At 37.8% G+C, this 17,089-nt stretch overlaps 2 protein-coding genes across 3 annotated transcripts; both read left to right on the top strand.

The window, feature by feature from the left end:
* The first annotated feature begins 1,261 nt into the window (after positions 1-1,261).
* Positions 1,262-11,639, top strand: LOC120772877. Its single transcript, XM_040101719.1, has 4 exons — positions 1,262-1,681; positions 9,866-10,678; positions 10,757-10,894; positions 10,968-11,639. The coding sequence occupies exons 1-4, from the start codon at positions 1,555-1,557 to the stop codon at positions 11,096-11,098; spliced, it is 1,209 nt and encodes a 402-aa protein (XP_039957653.1). The 5' UTR covers positions 1,262-1,554; the 3' UTR covers positions 11,099-11,639.
* Positions 11,640-13,237: 1,598 nt separating this feature from the next.
* Positions 13,238-17,087, top strand: LOC120771947 (TBC1 domain family member 31). 2 transcript variants are annotated; one of them, XM_040100257.1, is made up of 8 exons: positions 13,238-13,676; positions 13,763-13,876; positions 13,934-14,085; positions 14,141-16,051; positions 16,113-16,315; positions 16,384-16,563; positions 16,637-16,787; positions 16,895-17,087. In XM_040100257.1, exons 1-7 carry the CDS (start codon positions 13,375-13,377, stop codon positions 16,757-16,759), a joined length of 2,985 nt encoding a protein of 994 aa, XP_039956191.1. In that variant the 5' UTR covers positions 13,238-13,374; the 3' UTR covers positions 16,760-16,787; positions 16,895-17,087. The 2 variants fall into 2 exon arrangements, with proteins under 2 accessions (XP_039956191.1, XP_039956189.1); XM_040100255.1 differs by having other exon boundaries at positions 16,637-17,087.
* Positions 17,088-17,089: the final 2 nt, after the last annotated feature.

The raw sequence follows: 17,089 nt of genomic DNA, 5'->3' as shown, positions 1-17,089 counted from the left end.
ACCCTATGCTGTCATGAGCAGCGTGGTATGTTCCGCTGTCTGTTTGATCACTAAATGCAGCGGTCCATCATGAATAAGTTGTGGACCAGAAGCGCAAGCGCTGGCGAGTCTTTGCAGCTTTGATAGTTAAGGGCTTACTGAAGACTCCGTAGCCCTCGATGCCCGCTTCATAAATGACGATAAGGGACAATAGACGATCATGGTATACAGCCACCTGATGATACCTGGTTTGCAGCCCAGGATCTATCGGCTAGGCGTCTGCATATCATGAGTGCCTTGGTGGCTTTTGACAATGTTAATACGTGGGGCCTAGAAATTTCACCTCTTTAGACACCTCCAACTCCCTGCCATCAAGTTTTGGTCGCCTTAAGCCCGAAAGAGATCTTCGCTTTGTAAAAGGGACGACGGTTGTTTTTTGACGGGTTGGTATTAAACCCTAAGACTTAAGCCCCTTTGGACTATGTCAGAGTGTTTTCAAAGCTACTTACGTACCTCGTATCCCGCTAATTTAGATTTTCGACTATATTCCACTTTCCACCTCACCTGCGAACATATGCCTCATTTTATCACGCGAATACTAGTGTTTGATCTGCAAAGTCGCGTATTTAATCGTGCCGCCTCACAGCTAATTTTGCTGCATTTTTGTTGCCTTTTGATGCCAGATAACATATATAACCTTTGCAACAATTGGGAGTTTACGAAAATGCGACGATAAAAACGAAATCCTATGAGCTTCGACACCGGCGACACACGCACATGCCAACAACTAAACGACAAACTAATCAGCGACGATATCTGTCACAAAAAAGTCAACGCCACTCAGATATTTTACTACTCCACGCCTCATGGCGTTGGCTTTCTTTGTCTGTTAGGCGAAAGTGTCGTGTCGGGACACACAAAGCACAGACAGACAAATTGCCGAAATTGTTCAGGCACCCTTCCACCAACAGAGCCGTAGTCGCCCACTCGGCAGAAGCGCAACACTCTTGTCTGCCAACAGGTGTGTTCCGAAGCGGTGGGGAAGGCGCACAGGCAAACACACGAACACAAAAACGTACGATTACATGCAATCGGCCGACCCATTAGCGCAGCAGTGTGCTTGTCTATTACGTGTTATCTATCTCGATATGTAAGTGTTGTTGTGTGCGCCTGTGTGTGTGTAAGTGTGCTGTGAAGTTGCAAGCGCAGCCAGCATGCGGCCGTGTCCGCTGCGTATAAAAGCCGCAGCGCTTTTGCTGTTGATTCTCAGTCGTAGTCGACACTTAGGCGTTGAGCATTGTGCGCTTAACGGTAAACCGAAACATTGCTGTTCGAACGGAAGTTTAACAGTTAATTGCAACATTTTGATAAACTTTCAACTTGTTTGCAACAGCCTTTTTAAATACTTTAACCTCTTCGTGCGCGCTTTCAATTAAGTTTGGTGTGTTTATTGCTGTTATTGTTTTCGTGAGAAGCCCGTAGGTGGAGCGTGCTACAGCATGTGGCTATTAAAACGCGGCATTTAACAACAGCTCGGATTACTTGAAATTTCGAAAAAAAAAAATTTGTTTTGTAATGTTGGCAACATTTATTTGTTGTAGTCGCTGGAGAGGCGTGGGCAACAGTTGCAGCCGCGGTATGTTTACATTGTGGCCGTTCAAGTGGACTCTGCTGTTGTTGCTCATGTTTCTCATTAACAAAGGTAAGTACGCGTAGCAGTGTGTGTGTGTGTGTGTTGTGTATCCTTTCGTGGTGGTCCGGTTGTCGAGTGTGGCTTTTGGCGGCATCTAAAAAAAAGTTATGCCAAACGGGGGAATATAAAGGAAAGTGTGGCAAAAAAGACAGAGGAAAAAGTTTCCCCACCTTGAGGTGTTGGTAATATGATAGTAATTGCTCAAACATTTTTAATTATCACTTTTTAATAATTTCCCTTCCTTGCAGCAAAGTCGAATTTTAGCTGTGTTAATATCCCTTAATTGCTTGTCATTTTGTTTCTTCAAAAATTGGAAATTTCACACTTTTTTTTACTGTTTGTCGAGACATCGTTAAAAGTAAGTGAAACATTTAAAATTTTCTCGTAATCTGCTGTAGTGAGCTCCTTCTCTTAACATATGAATATAGACAATATCTGGCATTATGTAGAGGCGTATAACATTTATTCCAAATAAAATATAACAAAAAATTGAATAATCAAAATGTTTGCTTCCTAAGTTAGCACATTTTGAGAAATTTAGTGTCCGAACAGGGCTTTGGATTATCGCCAGAATGTCTTTGGCCTATGAGAATCGTCATTATTTTGTTGTAACTAAAGGGTGATTCATTTCAAGGTTCCTCACTTTTTCAAAGAAAAACACAGAAACTTCAAATTTAATGGGAATGTTTGTTATCATTCGAAAGAACATTCATTGGCATTTCTTTTTTTATCCCTCTCTTTCAAATGTTAGCCTCGCTAACTTTTCAGAAAGTCCATCCATTGAGTACAATTTTCGATGACCCGTTCAAGCATTTCGATTGGTAACTAGCGAATGTCTCGCGTCATGTTTTACTCCAAGGCCTGAAACGAAGCGGGATTGTCCGCATAGACTTCTAAACTTCATATCCCCACCAGAAAAGGGAAGTGGCGTCGTTTTGTTGAAATCAAATGTCGTCGAGATCACGAGCTTCCATTTCAGGTATCAAATAGTCGGTTATTACGTAATGGTCGCCATTGACGATTACGTTCTCACTGGCATAATTTTTGAAAAAATAGGGTGTGGTGATTCCACCGACGGATGAAATGACAGCTCTTGAATCTCTTCAGGTTGCTCTTTGTTCCAAATGCGGAAAATTTGCCTGTTTACATTGCAATTGAGCCAGAAATGAGCCGCATCGCTGAACAAAATTTGCCTCGAAGACGTCGGATCATCTTCTTGAAACTTTTAAAAGCCCATATAGCGTAGCGATATCGCTTGGGAAGGACGAGCGGCTTCAGCGCAAGCTGTATTTTGTACACTTTGAATTTAAGATCTCGACGGAAAATGCGCCAAGTCGTTCCATACCTCAGTCCAAGTTGCTTCGGTCCATGGTCTACGGCTGCTATATTTTCCTCACTGCGTAAATGAATTTCCGTAATAAAGTTGAACGGTTTGTAAAGGTTGTTCAGGCGTAATACTGAACAAAAATGACATGACAGCTTGGCACGACTCACGCGAGAACGTGGATCACGCGTTATATTGGTTTCAAACGATTCGTCTTGACATAACGCATCAAAAAGTCGAGAATCATTTAGCTTTAGCATCTGATAGTGACTTTGTTATGGATAGAAAACCATTTTGAGTGTATCTTCGGGGTTTTTCAAACAGGGTGGGTTTGCATTAGCTTCATTGAGAAAATTAAGAGCCATTTGTGGTAAAATATCTGTTATCTAAATTACTAGTCATAGAGGAGATTGCTTTGTTCTTCATATAAATAATGTCGGAGTGAGGCATTGAAAATGCTAAATAAAAATTGTCTGAAAACATTATTAGCAATACATAACAGGTCAATTGAAAAACACATAGACGACGCCATATGATTTTTAGTTAGCCTTTTTAGTAAGCCTTCTTAGTCTACAAGATGATTTTGGATGAGCGAGTTGATGTTTTGGAGCAGTGTTTGTGGAGATGTTTTTGCGTAGTAAACCAAGGTTTTACTTTATGGATCCATCATTTCACACCAAAGTCCAATCGACAGTCATCTGAGTGGATTCAGTGAAAACGTTGGCAAATATCTATGAATTGGGCTTCGAATTGCTACCGCATCCACAGTATTCTCCTGGTCTGACCCCAGTGACTATTTCCTTTCCTCAGACCTCAAAAGAATAATCACTGGGAAGAATTTTTCGTGATCGCCAAAGCTGAGACCCATTTTAAAGCAAAGGTCAAATCGTACTATAATGGAACGAAATCTAGGAAACAAAATTTGGCATTCGAGTTCAGTCAACATATCTTTTCAGTACACATTACATAATTTCCACCGAGCTTAGACTGCATTTTGTCCCTTTCGATAGTAAAATAGTAAAAAAATGGCGAAAATACCGTGAATGCTGTTTTCGATCTTCCATCTTCGATGGGGAACCAAACAACAACTGTTCCAAAAAATTTAAGAACATATTTTACAAACAAATCTTACTATATCAGCTGGTCAAATATACAATGGTTAAGCGGTTAAGTATGAAGTTGGCTGCAAAAAAATCCAAAAAGATCAACTGTAGTCATCAAACGAAATTACTTATTAAATGATAGAATAATACAGCCTATAAAAAATCGGAATCCTAATTTTGAAAAGAATGATGCAAGTTATTACTTTTCAATTTTCCCAGAATTTTTTTGAGTATAACGTATATTTTTTAAAAGCTTTATATACATACATATTTGTAGACAATCTATGTACCCATATTGTGTAAAAATTCTCACATTTTATATGTATGTCACTTATTTGTGTAAGAGTGATGTCATTAGCTCCTCTAAAAATACAACTCCCATATGCTGAGTGGCAAATACTTACACACCTATGGTATGTAAGAGGAGTTTTTATAACTTTATTGATTTGCTCGGTAATTTGCGATTTGATCTTACTTTAGCAAATTAAGTTCGTTTTTACGCTACTTCGATTATCGCTGGCCAACAACTGAAAAAAAACTGATTGAGGTGAGCGGTTCTTAATCGCTCACGTAGTCGGTAGTCATTAACGCTTTTTAGGTGAGTGGGTGCAAATTCCGCATTTTTTAGTAGGTGTATATTACCAGAAATATAAATATATCGTTTTCAAATGATATAAACCCAATTCTAATGCGTTTGATAAGCAAATCATATTCGTTAATGCGAGGGAGCAAATTTTGTTCTGTAAGAACATGAGGAACCCATAAGTGGGCGAGTTAGGATATCTAATTACGATTACTGAGCGAGTTATTCAAATACGGTTGCAAAGAACTAAGCAGCATGCATCAGCTTCTTCGTAGAATATGGTCAGATGAAAGCATGCACAACGATGGGAATTTAAGTAAGCTTTGCCCAATCCAGAAAAAGGGAGACCCCACAATTTGAGCCAATTGCCGTGGGATAAGCCTCCTAAACATCGCATATAAGGTTCTATCGAGCGCATTATGTGAAAGATTAAAGCCCACCGTCAACAAATTGATTGGACCAAATCAATGGGGCTTTAGGCCTGGAAAATTAACTACTGATCAGTTATTCACCATGCGCCAAATCTTGGAAAAGACCCGTGAAAAGAGAGTCGACACACATCACCTCTTCGTTGATTTTAAAGCCGCCTACGACAGCTCGAAAAGGAACTGTTTCTATCCCGTTATGTCTGAGCTTGGTATCCTCGCAAGACTAATACGGCTGTGTATGCCGACGTTGAGCACTACCAAAAACTCTGTCAAGATCGGGAAGGACCTGTTCGAGCCGTTCGATACCAAACGAGGTTTCAGACAAAGCGACTCCCTATCCTGCGACTTCTTCAAACCTTCTTCTGGAGAAAGTAATTCGAGAGAACTTAATAGAGAAGGTACCATCTTCTATTAGAGTGTACAGCTGCTGGCGTACGTCGATGATATTGATATCATTGACCTAAACGACAGCGCTGTGAGTTCTGCTTTCTCCAGACTGGGCAAGGAAGCAAAGCAAATGGGTCTGCTTATGAACGAGGACAAGACGAAATTTGACTCGTGACTTAGCTCCCACGTCACTACTGACAGTCATAACTTCAAAGTCAAAGATAATTTCATAATTTCGTCTATCTTGGAATCAGCATCAACACCATAAATAATATCTGCCTTGAGTGGATTCACTCTTTCTAATAGGTGCTACTTTGGACTGAGTAGGGAATTGAAAAATGAATGACGAACTGCATCATCACTCCTGTTCTGCTATATGGAGCGGAGGCATGGGCAATGACATCATCTTATGAGTCGGCCTTAGGAGTTTTCGAGATAAAAGTTTTGCGGAAGATTTATGGTCCTTTGCGCATTTGCAACGTCGAGTACCGCAGTCGATGGAACGATGAGCTGTACGAGATATACGGCGACATTGATATAGTTCAGCGAATCAAGAGACAGCAGCTGTGCTGGCTAGGTCATGTTGTCCTGGCGCGCTGTAGTTAACTCGGCTATATCCGCGTAAGCGGTGTCCACGCCAGTAAAGAACAAAAAAAATTATTTCAAGAGTGCACAAAAAATTTTCAAAAGAAAAGAAAATAAATTCACTTATCTGGTTTTTTGTAAAAAATAGAATAAATTCTGAATAAAATGACATTATGGCAGGAAACTTAGAAGGTTAAATATAAAGAAACAAATATAGCAAAATTACGGTTATTTCGAAAAAGTCGATTTTCAGCCATTTTTAACTTTTCCGAATCAAAAAAAAATAATAAAAATTTAGAAAAAAATTATTTTTATTTCATAGAAATAATACGGAAAGGGAAAGTGCTGGAAGATTTTCTCTCTAAACGACAAATCATTTAATTCAATGATTTGTTTGCTCTTATTTCCCCCCTCCCCCCTCGCCAAACCAGATTCCACCTTGATATATCCATTTTATCATTCTCAAAAATTCACTAGCGCACCCCTTTTGATGCATGCAAGTGTCATGAGCTTAATAAGTTGCTCATACGCCCCGTTAGCCATTTATTTAAACTGATACTTATTCATTACTTATCAGCCTATTTATAAATGCTCTCAAAACAAAAACGTTATCTGCTAAAAATGAATGAAAATTTCATGCGTAACAAAACAGTGCTACAACAACACTTACCGGTCTCTAGAGAACTTGCAATCATAGTAAGCATTGTTAAATTTATGCTTTAATATTTTTTTGTGGTCGTTGACCATTTTTCATTGCATACTTGTATAAGTACTTATGTGTGTTGGTAAGTGTTAATTATTGGCGGGTAATTTGTTATTTTAATTATAAATTTCAGATTTTGCGTGGATGTTAAGTTTGGCAGCGACATTGACAAATATTTGAAAGTATTAGGGGGTATACCTAGTGTAAAAAAAAAACAGATTTTTTTATAAAAAAAACATCTAAACTGATAGGTCATTGTATGCATAACTATACACAGAACATTCAGAAAATTGGTTCGTATTGTTTGTCTCAAGCAAATTTGACAAAAAAAGTTTGAATATAAACCGATGGAGCTGCTTAAGCTGAGGGTTATACTTTAGAAGGATGTAAATTAAAAAATATTTGAATATCGACATGAAAAAATAATAATTTTTTAAGTTCCAATTTTTTTTTTTTAATTTCATACTGGGTGTGCCCCTTATAAATGTAAATTTTTATAGAGTGCCTCAGATACATACATACATATGTGTTTACTTCCGTGTTTATTCACTTAAATTGTTTTAATTAAAATTGGCGTGAACTTATTGGCGATCAACACAATCACATAACCATATATTTTGGCGTGCAAATGCATATATGCATTTACATATGTATTTGGGTATGTACATAAGTGGGTATATTAATGTATGTACGTCTACAGCTCCAAATAAAATTTTTGAAATCATAAATGTGCATATGTGTGTAGCTCATATCTACATATTACGATAAAAGTTCGCATATACACACACACACACACATAATAGCAGAGCATTTGTTATCAAACAGTACAAATTGTAATCGCGACGACACACCAACACACTGACCTCATTTATCATAGAGAAACACATACAATTTATGGGAAAAAATCTCGGTAAAGCAATGGGTCGAAAAATCGCGACACCTTATCAGCGAATGTCACACAAAATCAAACAAAACATTACTCACATCTAACTTGCCTTCAAATGCCCACATTTCGGTTGTTGCATAATTGAAAGGGAATAGTCATTGCGAAGGGTTCACTTAAAAAATATGCAATTCAATTTTCACAATAAAAGTAATTAAGCGCACAATATATACAATGGTGCTGTAGGTGTGGAGTCTAAACAATATATTATTACAAGCAATCGAAAATGAATTAACTTCAATTCTCATATGCCTTCATTAAGACATTATCGTCATGAACCACGAAAACAAAACAATTTTCTCGAACTTTCTGAAGGCCATCTGTTCTGGCGTTACTGTTGTTTTAGCTGCATATTTGAGCGCCAATGAAATGTGCTTTTCATTCACTGGGACCTCTAAAGCGCACTGTTGCCGAATGTGTAGGATCAATACGGATATGGTTGGAATTTAACTTTCTCTAGCAGACAGTTTTGGATTAGCAAAATAACTAAGCTTCAGCATTTTTTATCAATTTTACGGAACGTCCAACCTTCGTTGCTATTTTGGCTGCCTACTGCGACAAATATACGACTTTAAACTCCGCCAGATATATTATATGTCACATGTCAAATAGTACTTTAAATGTTTGCTGGATCCCTAACAACAGCACACCAAGTTGAAATGGCATTGTCTCTGATTAAGTTCTCCTTTTATGATTTAGTTCAGCTCATAAGAGTGGAGTACTGGAAAATCTGTGAGATTAAATAATGTTTTTCTTAAAATAGAGACTTTGATCGGGCAACGCATTCGATATAAATCTGGTTAATCATGGTAGACAAATATGGCAACTTGACTTCTAAGTTTAAATGACCAGTATTACCACTGAATTCAGTTGAAAACAAAGGAGCGCTACATAATTTGCTTGGTCAACTTAACTTCAGGACCTCCACGGAATGTCTCAAGATCTATGCTCTTTGAATGGCGCAAATACTTGAGTGCGTGATAGACTAGACTTCCCAAACCGTTCACATTTTCAAGAACTCGGCAGACGCGAATCCATTGGAAATACAAAATTACAAGGAAACTCGTTAAATTTTTTCATGACAACAATTACCAGACAAATTTTTCGCCTCCTAAACAAATAGCTGCCAAACAAACACTAATTGACATATTGATAGAACTTAACGCGTCTAGTCCGGATCAAATTTGATGAGATGGTTTTTCAGTTTGAAACTCCATAGAATAGAGAATTTCGGTCTCCTCCTTATTTAATCCACATCACTTACAGCTCTCGTGTTTCTTTTATAAAGGGTCAGCCATTTCGAGGTTCCCTACGTTTTTAAAGAAAAAACTCAGAAATTTCACATTTAATGGGGAATGTTTATTCTCATTCGAAAGAACATTCTTTGCCAATTATTTTTTTGGAGATTACCTCTTTCAAATGTTGGCGGCGCCTACGTCTTAGATGGTCCATCTGTTGAGTCCAATTTCAGATGACTCGTTCGAGCATTTCGACTGGTAACTGCCGAATGACACGCGTGATGTTTTGCTCCAAGGCCTGAATCGAAGCCAAAACGTGAAATTATCTGCTCACCGAAGTATTAATTCGATATATGTATTCATTGATTGATGCGGTGTGTGGGAGTTACGTCATCTTGCTGAAATCAAATGTCGCCGATATCACGAGCTTCAATTTCAGACATTAAATAGTCGTTACCATGGCAAGATAACGGTCGCCATTGACGGTTATCATCATTTTTGAGGAAATATGGATCGATGATTCTACCGGCCGACAAACCACACCAAGCCGTTGTTTTTCTGGGTTTTCTGGATGTTTCACTTGAATCCCTTCTAGTGCTTTTCGTCTCAAATGGGGCAAATTTGCTTGTTTACATACTCAGTGAGCTAGGAATGGGCCCCACCGATGAACAAAATTTGGCTCGAAAACGTAGGATCTTCTTGAAAGAAGGGTGAAGCGATGTCGCTTAGGAAGATCGAACCTCGCCTCGTTGGGCCATATCATTTCCGAACCATGGTTTCGCCTGTAGTAAGATATATACATATAGATATACATATCTCGTGTAATTCATAAAATTTAAAAGAAATTTTCTCTTAAATGTTAAATTCAGTTATTTACATTATATACTTTGTCTCCGCAGTGGCAGCGAAATGGCCACCTGACGCACCGCTGCGCTACTATCCCCAACACAGGCCTCGCCAATACTTTGACGACTTTGCAATTGACTCGCGAAATTTTGACAATGAAAACTCTATAGACGGAAACGGAAATGCCGTATTTGGCAAAACATTCGCAGATGAAATGACGTTGCGAGATTTATTGCAATCAAATGATATTGAAATTCCTGCCGAGGATAGACGTCAGCGGCAAATGCAATGGCTGGGCAGTTGGTTATTTGGACAAAGGCGACCGGAAGCGATGCCAGCGCAACAACAAACAGGCGAGGCGAAAACGTCACAACAGCAGCAGCTGGCATATACACCAAGGTTACTAATTCCCTTAGAACCGGCACAAAAGCAACAACAAACACAGCAACAAAATGACTTTGACATACACGACGCAGATATTGTTGTCTACAAGAAGACACCCGAATTTGTGCCAGGTGAGGAGAAGAAACTTTCAGCTGAAACGGATAACAATGAGAATGATGTCGTCGCGACTAACGCGCTGGAAGAAGGTGGGGAGAAACGTGACAAAACTATTGACACCTTAACGGATTATGATTATAAACTGGATATGAGTGGAGATAATGGGCAGTATAAAATCAAACAACCGTTACGTTCCAAACGTATTTTATACGCGCGTAATATTGGGCTGGATTCTGGTTATATACCCTACACAGCATATCAGCACGAACGACAGCAAGAGCTTAACGAAGCAAAGAAATTGGCTTACAAGCGCAACAAAACCGGCAATATGGATCAACGGAATTTTTTGCCCTCCATTAGCGCTGGTGAGTCTAAGCAATTGATTATTTATATTATGAAATATATTGTATATATATTTAATGTATATTATTCTAAAATTTTAGGCGCCATGACCCATCTGGGCAACTTCTTTACGGATCTCTCGAAGAATGTGCGCCACAATGAGAAAGCCCAACCGTTAAACCATGAGGAGGCGAAATTGCTCGAAGGTCATCATCCCTTCCGACACGAGGCAAATGCGGGTTGGTACACAGAACTTGTTTATTACCCTTGAAGTTCTAGTAGATTTCAGACTTTCTCTGTTTATATTTGCAGATTTATTGCATGCGATTCGCACATATCGGCCCTCGCAGAAGATCCGCTCTTTGGTGGCGATGAATCCGCGCGGCTATCATGGTGCACAATTCATCGATCCCAATTACATGTGGGTGGGTTTGGGTAAATAGCGTTACGCGCGGCGGCGTTGTGGTAGCTGGCATTGTGCCATTGATCCGCCTTGTTGGCATGGAGTAAGAGAATGAGGTTCTCAAGTGCCCTGCTCTCCTTCTCATACACTCCACTCCGCATATTCCACCACACCCCACCACACCGCGTTTGAATAGTTACAACGAAACACCATGGATGCAAATATGTTAATTAGAATGAAGCAAATATGTCTGTGAATATGATTGGCTTAAGTCTTTTCCATCCCAGAGTTTTATATATTGAATATGTACCGATTTGTTGCATTCTTTTTGTTTTTGAATTCTTTTCGAAAAAATTCAGAGTCGAAAGTGTGTGTATGCTCCTTCTCCCCACCTAAAATTCAGCTCATTATAAATAATATCCTTAAAATGTGTGAATTTATTCGTAAACAAATATTCAAATGGTATATACATAGATACATATATTAGTAGCTGCAAATCGTGAAAAAATGTATAAAATTCACCTAAATTGTTATTTTTGAAGTGTAAAGTTGCAATGCAAATAAATGCGTTTAATATTCTAAAAAAAAAGAGGAACATAATTTTTAGATAAGAGATTTGCAGGTGAGATGAAAAAATTTCCTTAAACTGGATTTTACTCACCACAAGTGATTCGAACTTGATTAGCATAAAAGGCCAAGGCGAGATTTGTAGGTGAGGTGAAATATACTTTTAAATTACTTTAAATGGTTTTTACTCCCCACAAGTGATTTGATCTTAATTAGCAGAAAAGTTAGATAAGAGGTTTGCAGGTGAGGTAAAATTAATTTTACTTACCACAAGTGAATCGATCTCGATTAGTATGACCGGCCAAAGTGAGATTTGCAAGTGTGGTGAAAAAAGTTTTTAGTTCATTAAAATGGATTTTACTCACCACAAGTGATTCGATCCCGATTAGCAGGAAAATTGAAGGTAAGATTTGCACGTGAGGTGAAATACATTTATAAATTTCTTAAAATTAATTTTACTTACCACAATCATTCGATCTCGATTGCCGAAGAGATTTGCAGGTGATTTGCAGGTGAGGTGAAAAACAGTTTTAAGTTCCCTAAAATGTATTTACTCACAACAGTTTATTCGAGCTCGATTAGCATGTAAATTGAAGGTGAGATGTGTGTGAAAAATATTTTTATATTCCTTAAAATGGATTTTACTCAACACAAGTGATTCGATCTCGATTAATAGGAAAGTTGAAGGTGAGATTTGCAGGTGAGGTGTAAAACAAGAAAATTGGCAATGATGACGGATGACTAAAGAGGTTAGTGACAATTAAATGGTACATAGTTGAAAACGGCGAAATTCTGAGATGGAATCCTGGGCTGGGGTTACTCGTAGAATACTGACAATATTCAAATATTGCTAAATAATAAATAGTTTTTGGACACACGAGGTAAGTAAATCTTCCGAGATAATCGTAGGAGAGGGGTTTATAGGATCCACTATCAAAACTTTACGAAACTTGTCCTAGCTGCCATATAACTAATATGGGGACCGGTTGACTTTATACCGATTTAAAAAAAATCAAAGAGCACCTATTTCTGTTAGCGATATGTGGTATTGCCGAAAAATTGATAAAATCGAGTTAATACTCCCTTTCTCCCATATATATTTTTGGTTTCTGGTAGAGTTTATTATTATTTTATTTTCTGAAAATTTATCGCGATATGGTAACAAAAAAATTTAAAAGTTATCGACAAAAATACTAAAAAATCTCTGACCAAATTAATTAATATAATATAATTATATTTGCTTATTACATAAAAACCTTCAAACAATTCACAAAAAAGTTCCACAAGCATAGTACAAACTCAGGTTTGTTTTCCTTTTCGATAAACTTATCTTCTCAGGCTCGATATATCGTAAATCGATATGTTTGGTGCATTTTCAAGGTCACTTTTCAGCAGGTAACCGCAACTGCATACTTTCATTATTTGTATGAATTCATTCATCTGAGTCGTGTTCGTGGAAATACATCTGCACTTTGCCCAGTTAAACAAATTTTAACAGCATATTTATTTAGTTTATTAAACTAATTAAAATAAGACAATAATAAATAAAGTGTATAAAAATTTATCAGTGCATGAAAGATATTTAAAATTCGAATAAACGTTTCATGCAAATTGAACCCGAGTGCTAAATATTTATTCGTCATCAGCTGTTATTTTGGCCGGAGATAAGTTTTCGTTTATAACTTGGCAGCACTCAATACAGTTTTAGAAAATTCATATTCCATTTTAAAGTAGCGCGCGATTTTAAAAATGGAAAATAATGGGGAAAGCGCTGATAAATTTATTCGGAAATCTGTAAATGAAGAAAATACTCCGAAAAACGACGAATCAGCAACTGAAATGGTGCATGAAATAATTAATGAAATTAGAGACGCTGCCGTGGCTGAGGCAGCTGAAGCTAATGCTGTGAAAGACAATTTAAATGCTGATGTAAGTGCACCATCTCCTGAAAACATGGAAGAGGACGATGATAATCCTTTAGCAAGCATATTCCTTGAACATCAGAAAGAATTACACGATTACCCATTCAGATTTAAAAAAAGTGAAAAGGGGTAAGTAAATATGTTTATCATTTTGCTACATTTGTATGTATTCATTGCTGCAATGTTATATTACTATACTATTATATTTTTTTTAGAAATATTCTGAGTATGCACCACATTTCTGAATGGTTCAATACGAAGTTCAGTCCCAATCTTAAGTTGTGCACTTTTAATTCACAATGCTCTATAATGGTGGTAGTTGCTGAAATGTAAGTAAACTTGATAAGACTTTTTGAATCTTTAACTTTGAATATGTTGTCTTGCAGTGGTTTAATATATATATTTGACTTGGTGAACAAAAGTTTCCGGAAATTGAGTGACGTGATATTTTTTCCCAGTGCAATAACGCCATGGGGACAACGAAGGAATCATTTTCTCATAGGAAATAGTAACGGCGAGATAGCGTTACTGGATTTAGGTACATGAAATTTGCTATTTTTATATAATAATGCTATATAATCTTTCATTTACAGATAAATCAACTGTTACACAGACCCTTCTGATAACCAAATATTATGTAATGACAATATCATGCCCACCTCCATCAGTAAACCGGCAACATTTAGTGCTTGTGCATTGTGACTACGAAGTCATACTCTTTGATGTAGAGCAATTCGTGGCAACACGTCGTTTTCCGTTTAGAAAGAAAAAATTTCAACTAAAGTTTTCAGGATATTTCTCACAGTCAGATCATATTTTTAACTGTTTTAATGATGATACCGTACAAATATGGTCCGGTGCCACTATGAACACTATACGTGCAATAAATCCCATAAAAATGCGTGATCGCAAGTTGCGCATGGAAGGCGCTGGTGGCTTAGCAGCAGATTTTCTACTCTGTCAAGATTATAACGGCAGTGGTGGTGTTTTCAACGTTGATTGTAAGGTGTCAAATCACTCAAATGGCATGATTATTGGATATTGTTTTCATCCCAATATGAATTTGATTTGCCTTTCCACACGCGACGGTTACTTGTTGTTAATAGACACAATTACTTTTGACTTGAAACATATATGCCGGCTACAAGATTTCGTTATAAGACATTGCGTATTTCTGCTACATCCAAAGGAGATAATAATTTGCGGCGTAACTGATAGATCTGGCGAAGCAGTCGTCTTAAACTGCCTTCAAAAGGATATTAAATTGCGTATCCAATCAGAGAATGCGGCCAGACTTACAATCTCCAGTGATGCCAAATACTTAGTGATATTCAATAAAACTGGTGAGTTGGATGTTTGGTCCACTAGTCAAATCTACAATATACTAAAATCACAAGAAGAATGCCTGCGTCTGATAAAGTTGTCTTTTAGACAAAATAAACCGTTGCTACTAGGGCCATCACGCCACTGTAAATCTGCGCTAGTGGCAGCACAGGAGGAATGCCTAAATGAGGATATTAGAAACTTACTTAGTCGCGATCGCCTCTTGAGCATACTGCGTGAATTTCGTTGGTTCCCGTGTAAATATCGTGTGCTTATATGGTGTGCACTGCTGCAGTTGCCTTATAATCGCAATGAATTCTTTCAACTTTTAAAAATGGGCACTCCCCCAATCGTAAAGCAACGCGCTAAACAGTTACCAATGCGTGATGGCACGTTGAAAAATGCTCTGGTACGCATATGGTCTTGCCTGGCACATTGGTGTCCCGTTTTTGCGCATAGTAAATTCCTGCCACAACTCATATTCCCTTTTGTAAAATTGATGCCGCGCAATTCGCTTGTCGTCTTTGAGATTTGTGTCACACTGTTGACGAATCACTTTCAAATGTGGTTCGAACTGCATCCATTGGAGCCAAATAATTACTTGGGTATGTGTGAAAACCTATTGCAATCCCAATGTTCGGAGTTATGCAAATTTTATGCCAGTATGCATATAAATTCCGAACACTATGCTTGGTCACTACTGTCCTCTGTCTTCTCTGAGGTGTTTAGCCAAACTGAATGGCTTTACCTGTGGGATAATATTTTGTCGGCGCCACCATATTATCCAATTTTCATAGTTGTGGCATACAATTACGTGCAACGTCGAGTAATTATGCGTCTACCCGACAAGCCAACAATTTTGACTTTCTTTCATGAACAAAATCCGGTTGATGTGTGTGAGGTGATAAATTTAGCGAACTCTATTATGGAAAAATGCCCGAAGACATTACATCCCGAACGTTATATGCCCGAGTTACAGTGTATACCCAAGAAAGTATATCCGAAGTTTTTGAATTATCCACGTCAATGGCTGGCCAAACACGAGAAAGATATCGCCGCGGTACAAAGAGAAAAGCAGTGCATTGACGCACGCATAAGGAAGTTGGAGCTGGAAGAGATGAAATTAATGGAGCGTCTGCAGAGTGGCCTGCGCAGAGAGGAACATGCAAAACAAGTGAAAAGTGAGTTTTTGTTGTGCGGAAAAAAGGTTATTTAAATTAATTTTATTTTGTGTAATTATAGAAATGGAAAAGCTCTATCGTGACTCGCTCAAACGTGAGGAGGAACGTTTAGCTTGTCAACGACAAATGTTGGCTGTGTATCAGAAAGAGCTGCGCAACCGCAAAGCCGAAGTTGCGGTACAGGTGCAGGAGTCGGAGCAGCGTCAAAGAGCACTAGCAATGGAAAAAGACCTAGAGTTATTAGTGCAGAGTATAGAATGTGAAGTGAGTGGTGAACTAACATTTTGTAAAAAACTTGTTATGCAGTTATAACGTATTGCATGTCTATTTAGCGCACGCGCAATGACGCTGATTTACGTATGGCTGAAGAGGAGTTGCGTAATGAAGAGATGGAGTTGTTTATGCAAAAATGTTTGACAACAACAGGTGCTACTTCCCTGCGTACTAAATATCATGAGGATTTACAAAGATTGTGCAATGAGCGTCACGCACTCAAGCAGCAAGTTATAGAAGTAAAAATATTTGTAAAATTTTTTTTTAGAAATCGGCTTTAAATATTTCCTCATAATTTTTATTTCACCTTAGCTAACAAATATGCCGAAAGGAGCGTTAAGCCCACGCAATTCCAACAACAAATCACATTTAGATACTATAGAGGAGAAAATTGAGGAAATACAAAGAGAATTTAATGAAATACTCAACAATTAAGAATAAGCAATTTTTAGTGGCCTTAAAGGTTTGAGCATGCCTTCTTTCTTATGAGTAGTTTGTAGTTTAAAATATTGTATTTACTTTCATTTGTATTTACGTTTATGATATTATTTTTTATGCACAAATAATCAGGATTTAGTATTAGTTTATGCCACATTTTACTGTTTCACAATGTCAGATGTGGAAGTCATACGAGAAATAGCGTCCAATCGAAGAGACTACTCCCCAAAAAGACCTGCTGTACAAAAAGTTATAAAAAAATACAACACCAAAAATTACCCTCCAAAAAACCAACAGTTGCCTGCTTCATACTTTTAGGCTAACGAA

Source organism: Bactrocera tryoni, chromosome 3 (genome assembly GCF_016617805.1).
Source record: "Bactrocera tryoni isolate S06 chromosome 3, CSIRO_BtryS06_freeze2, whole genome shotgun sequence".
Classification (NCBI taxonomy): Eukaryota; Metazoa; Arthropoda; class Insecta; order Diptera; family Tephritidae; genus Bactrocera; species Bactrocera tryoni.
This window is presented reverse-complemented; position numbering and strand designations above follow the sequence as displayed.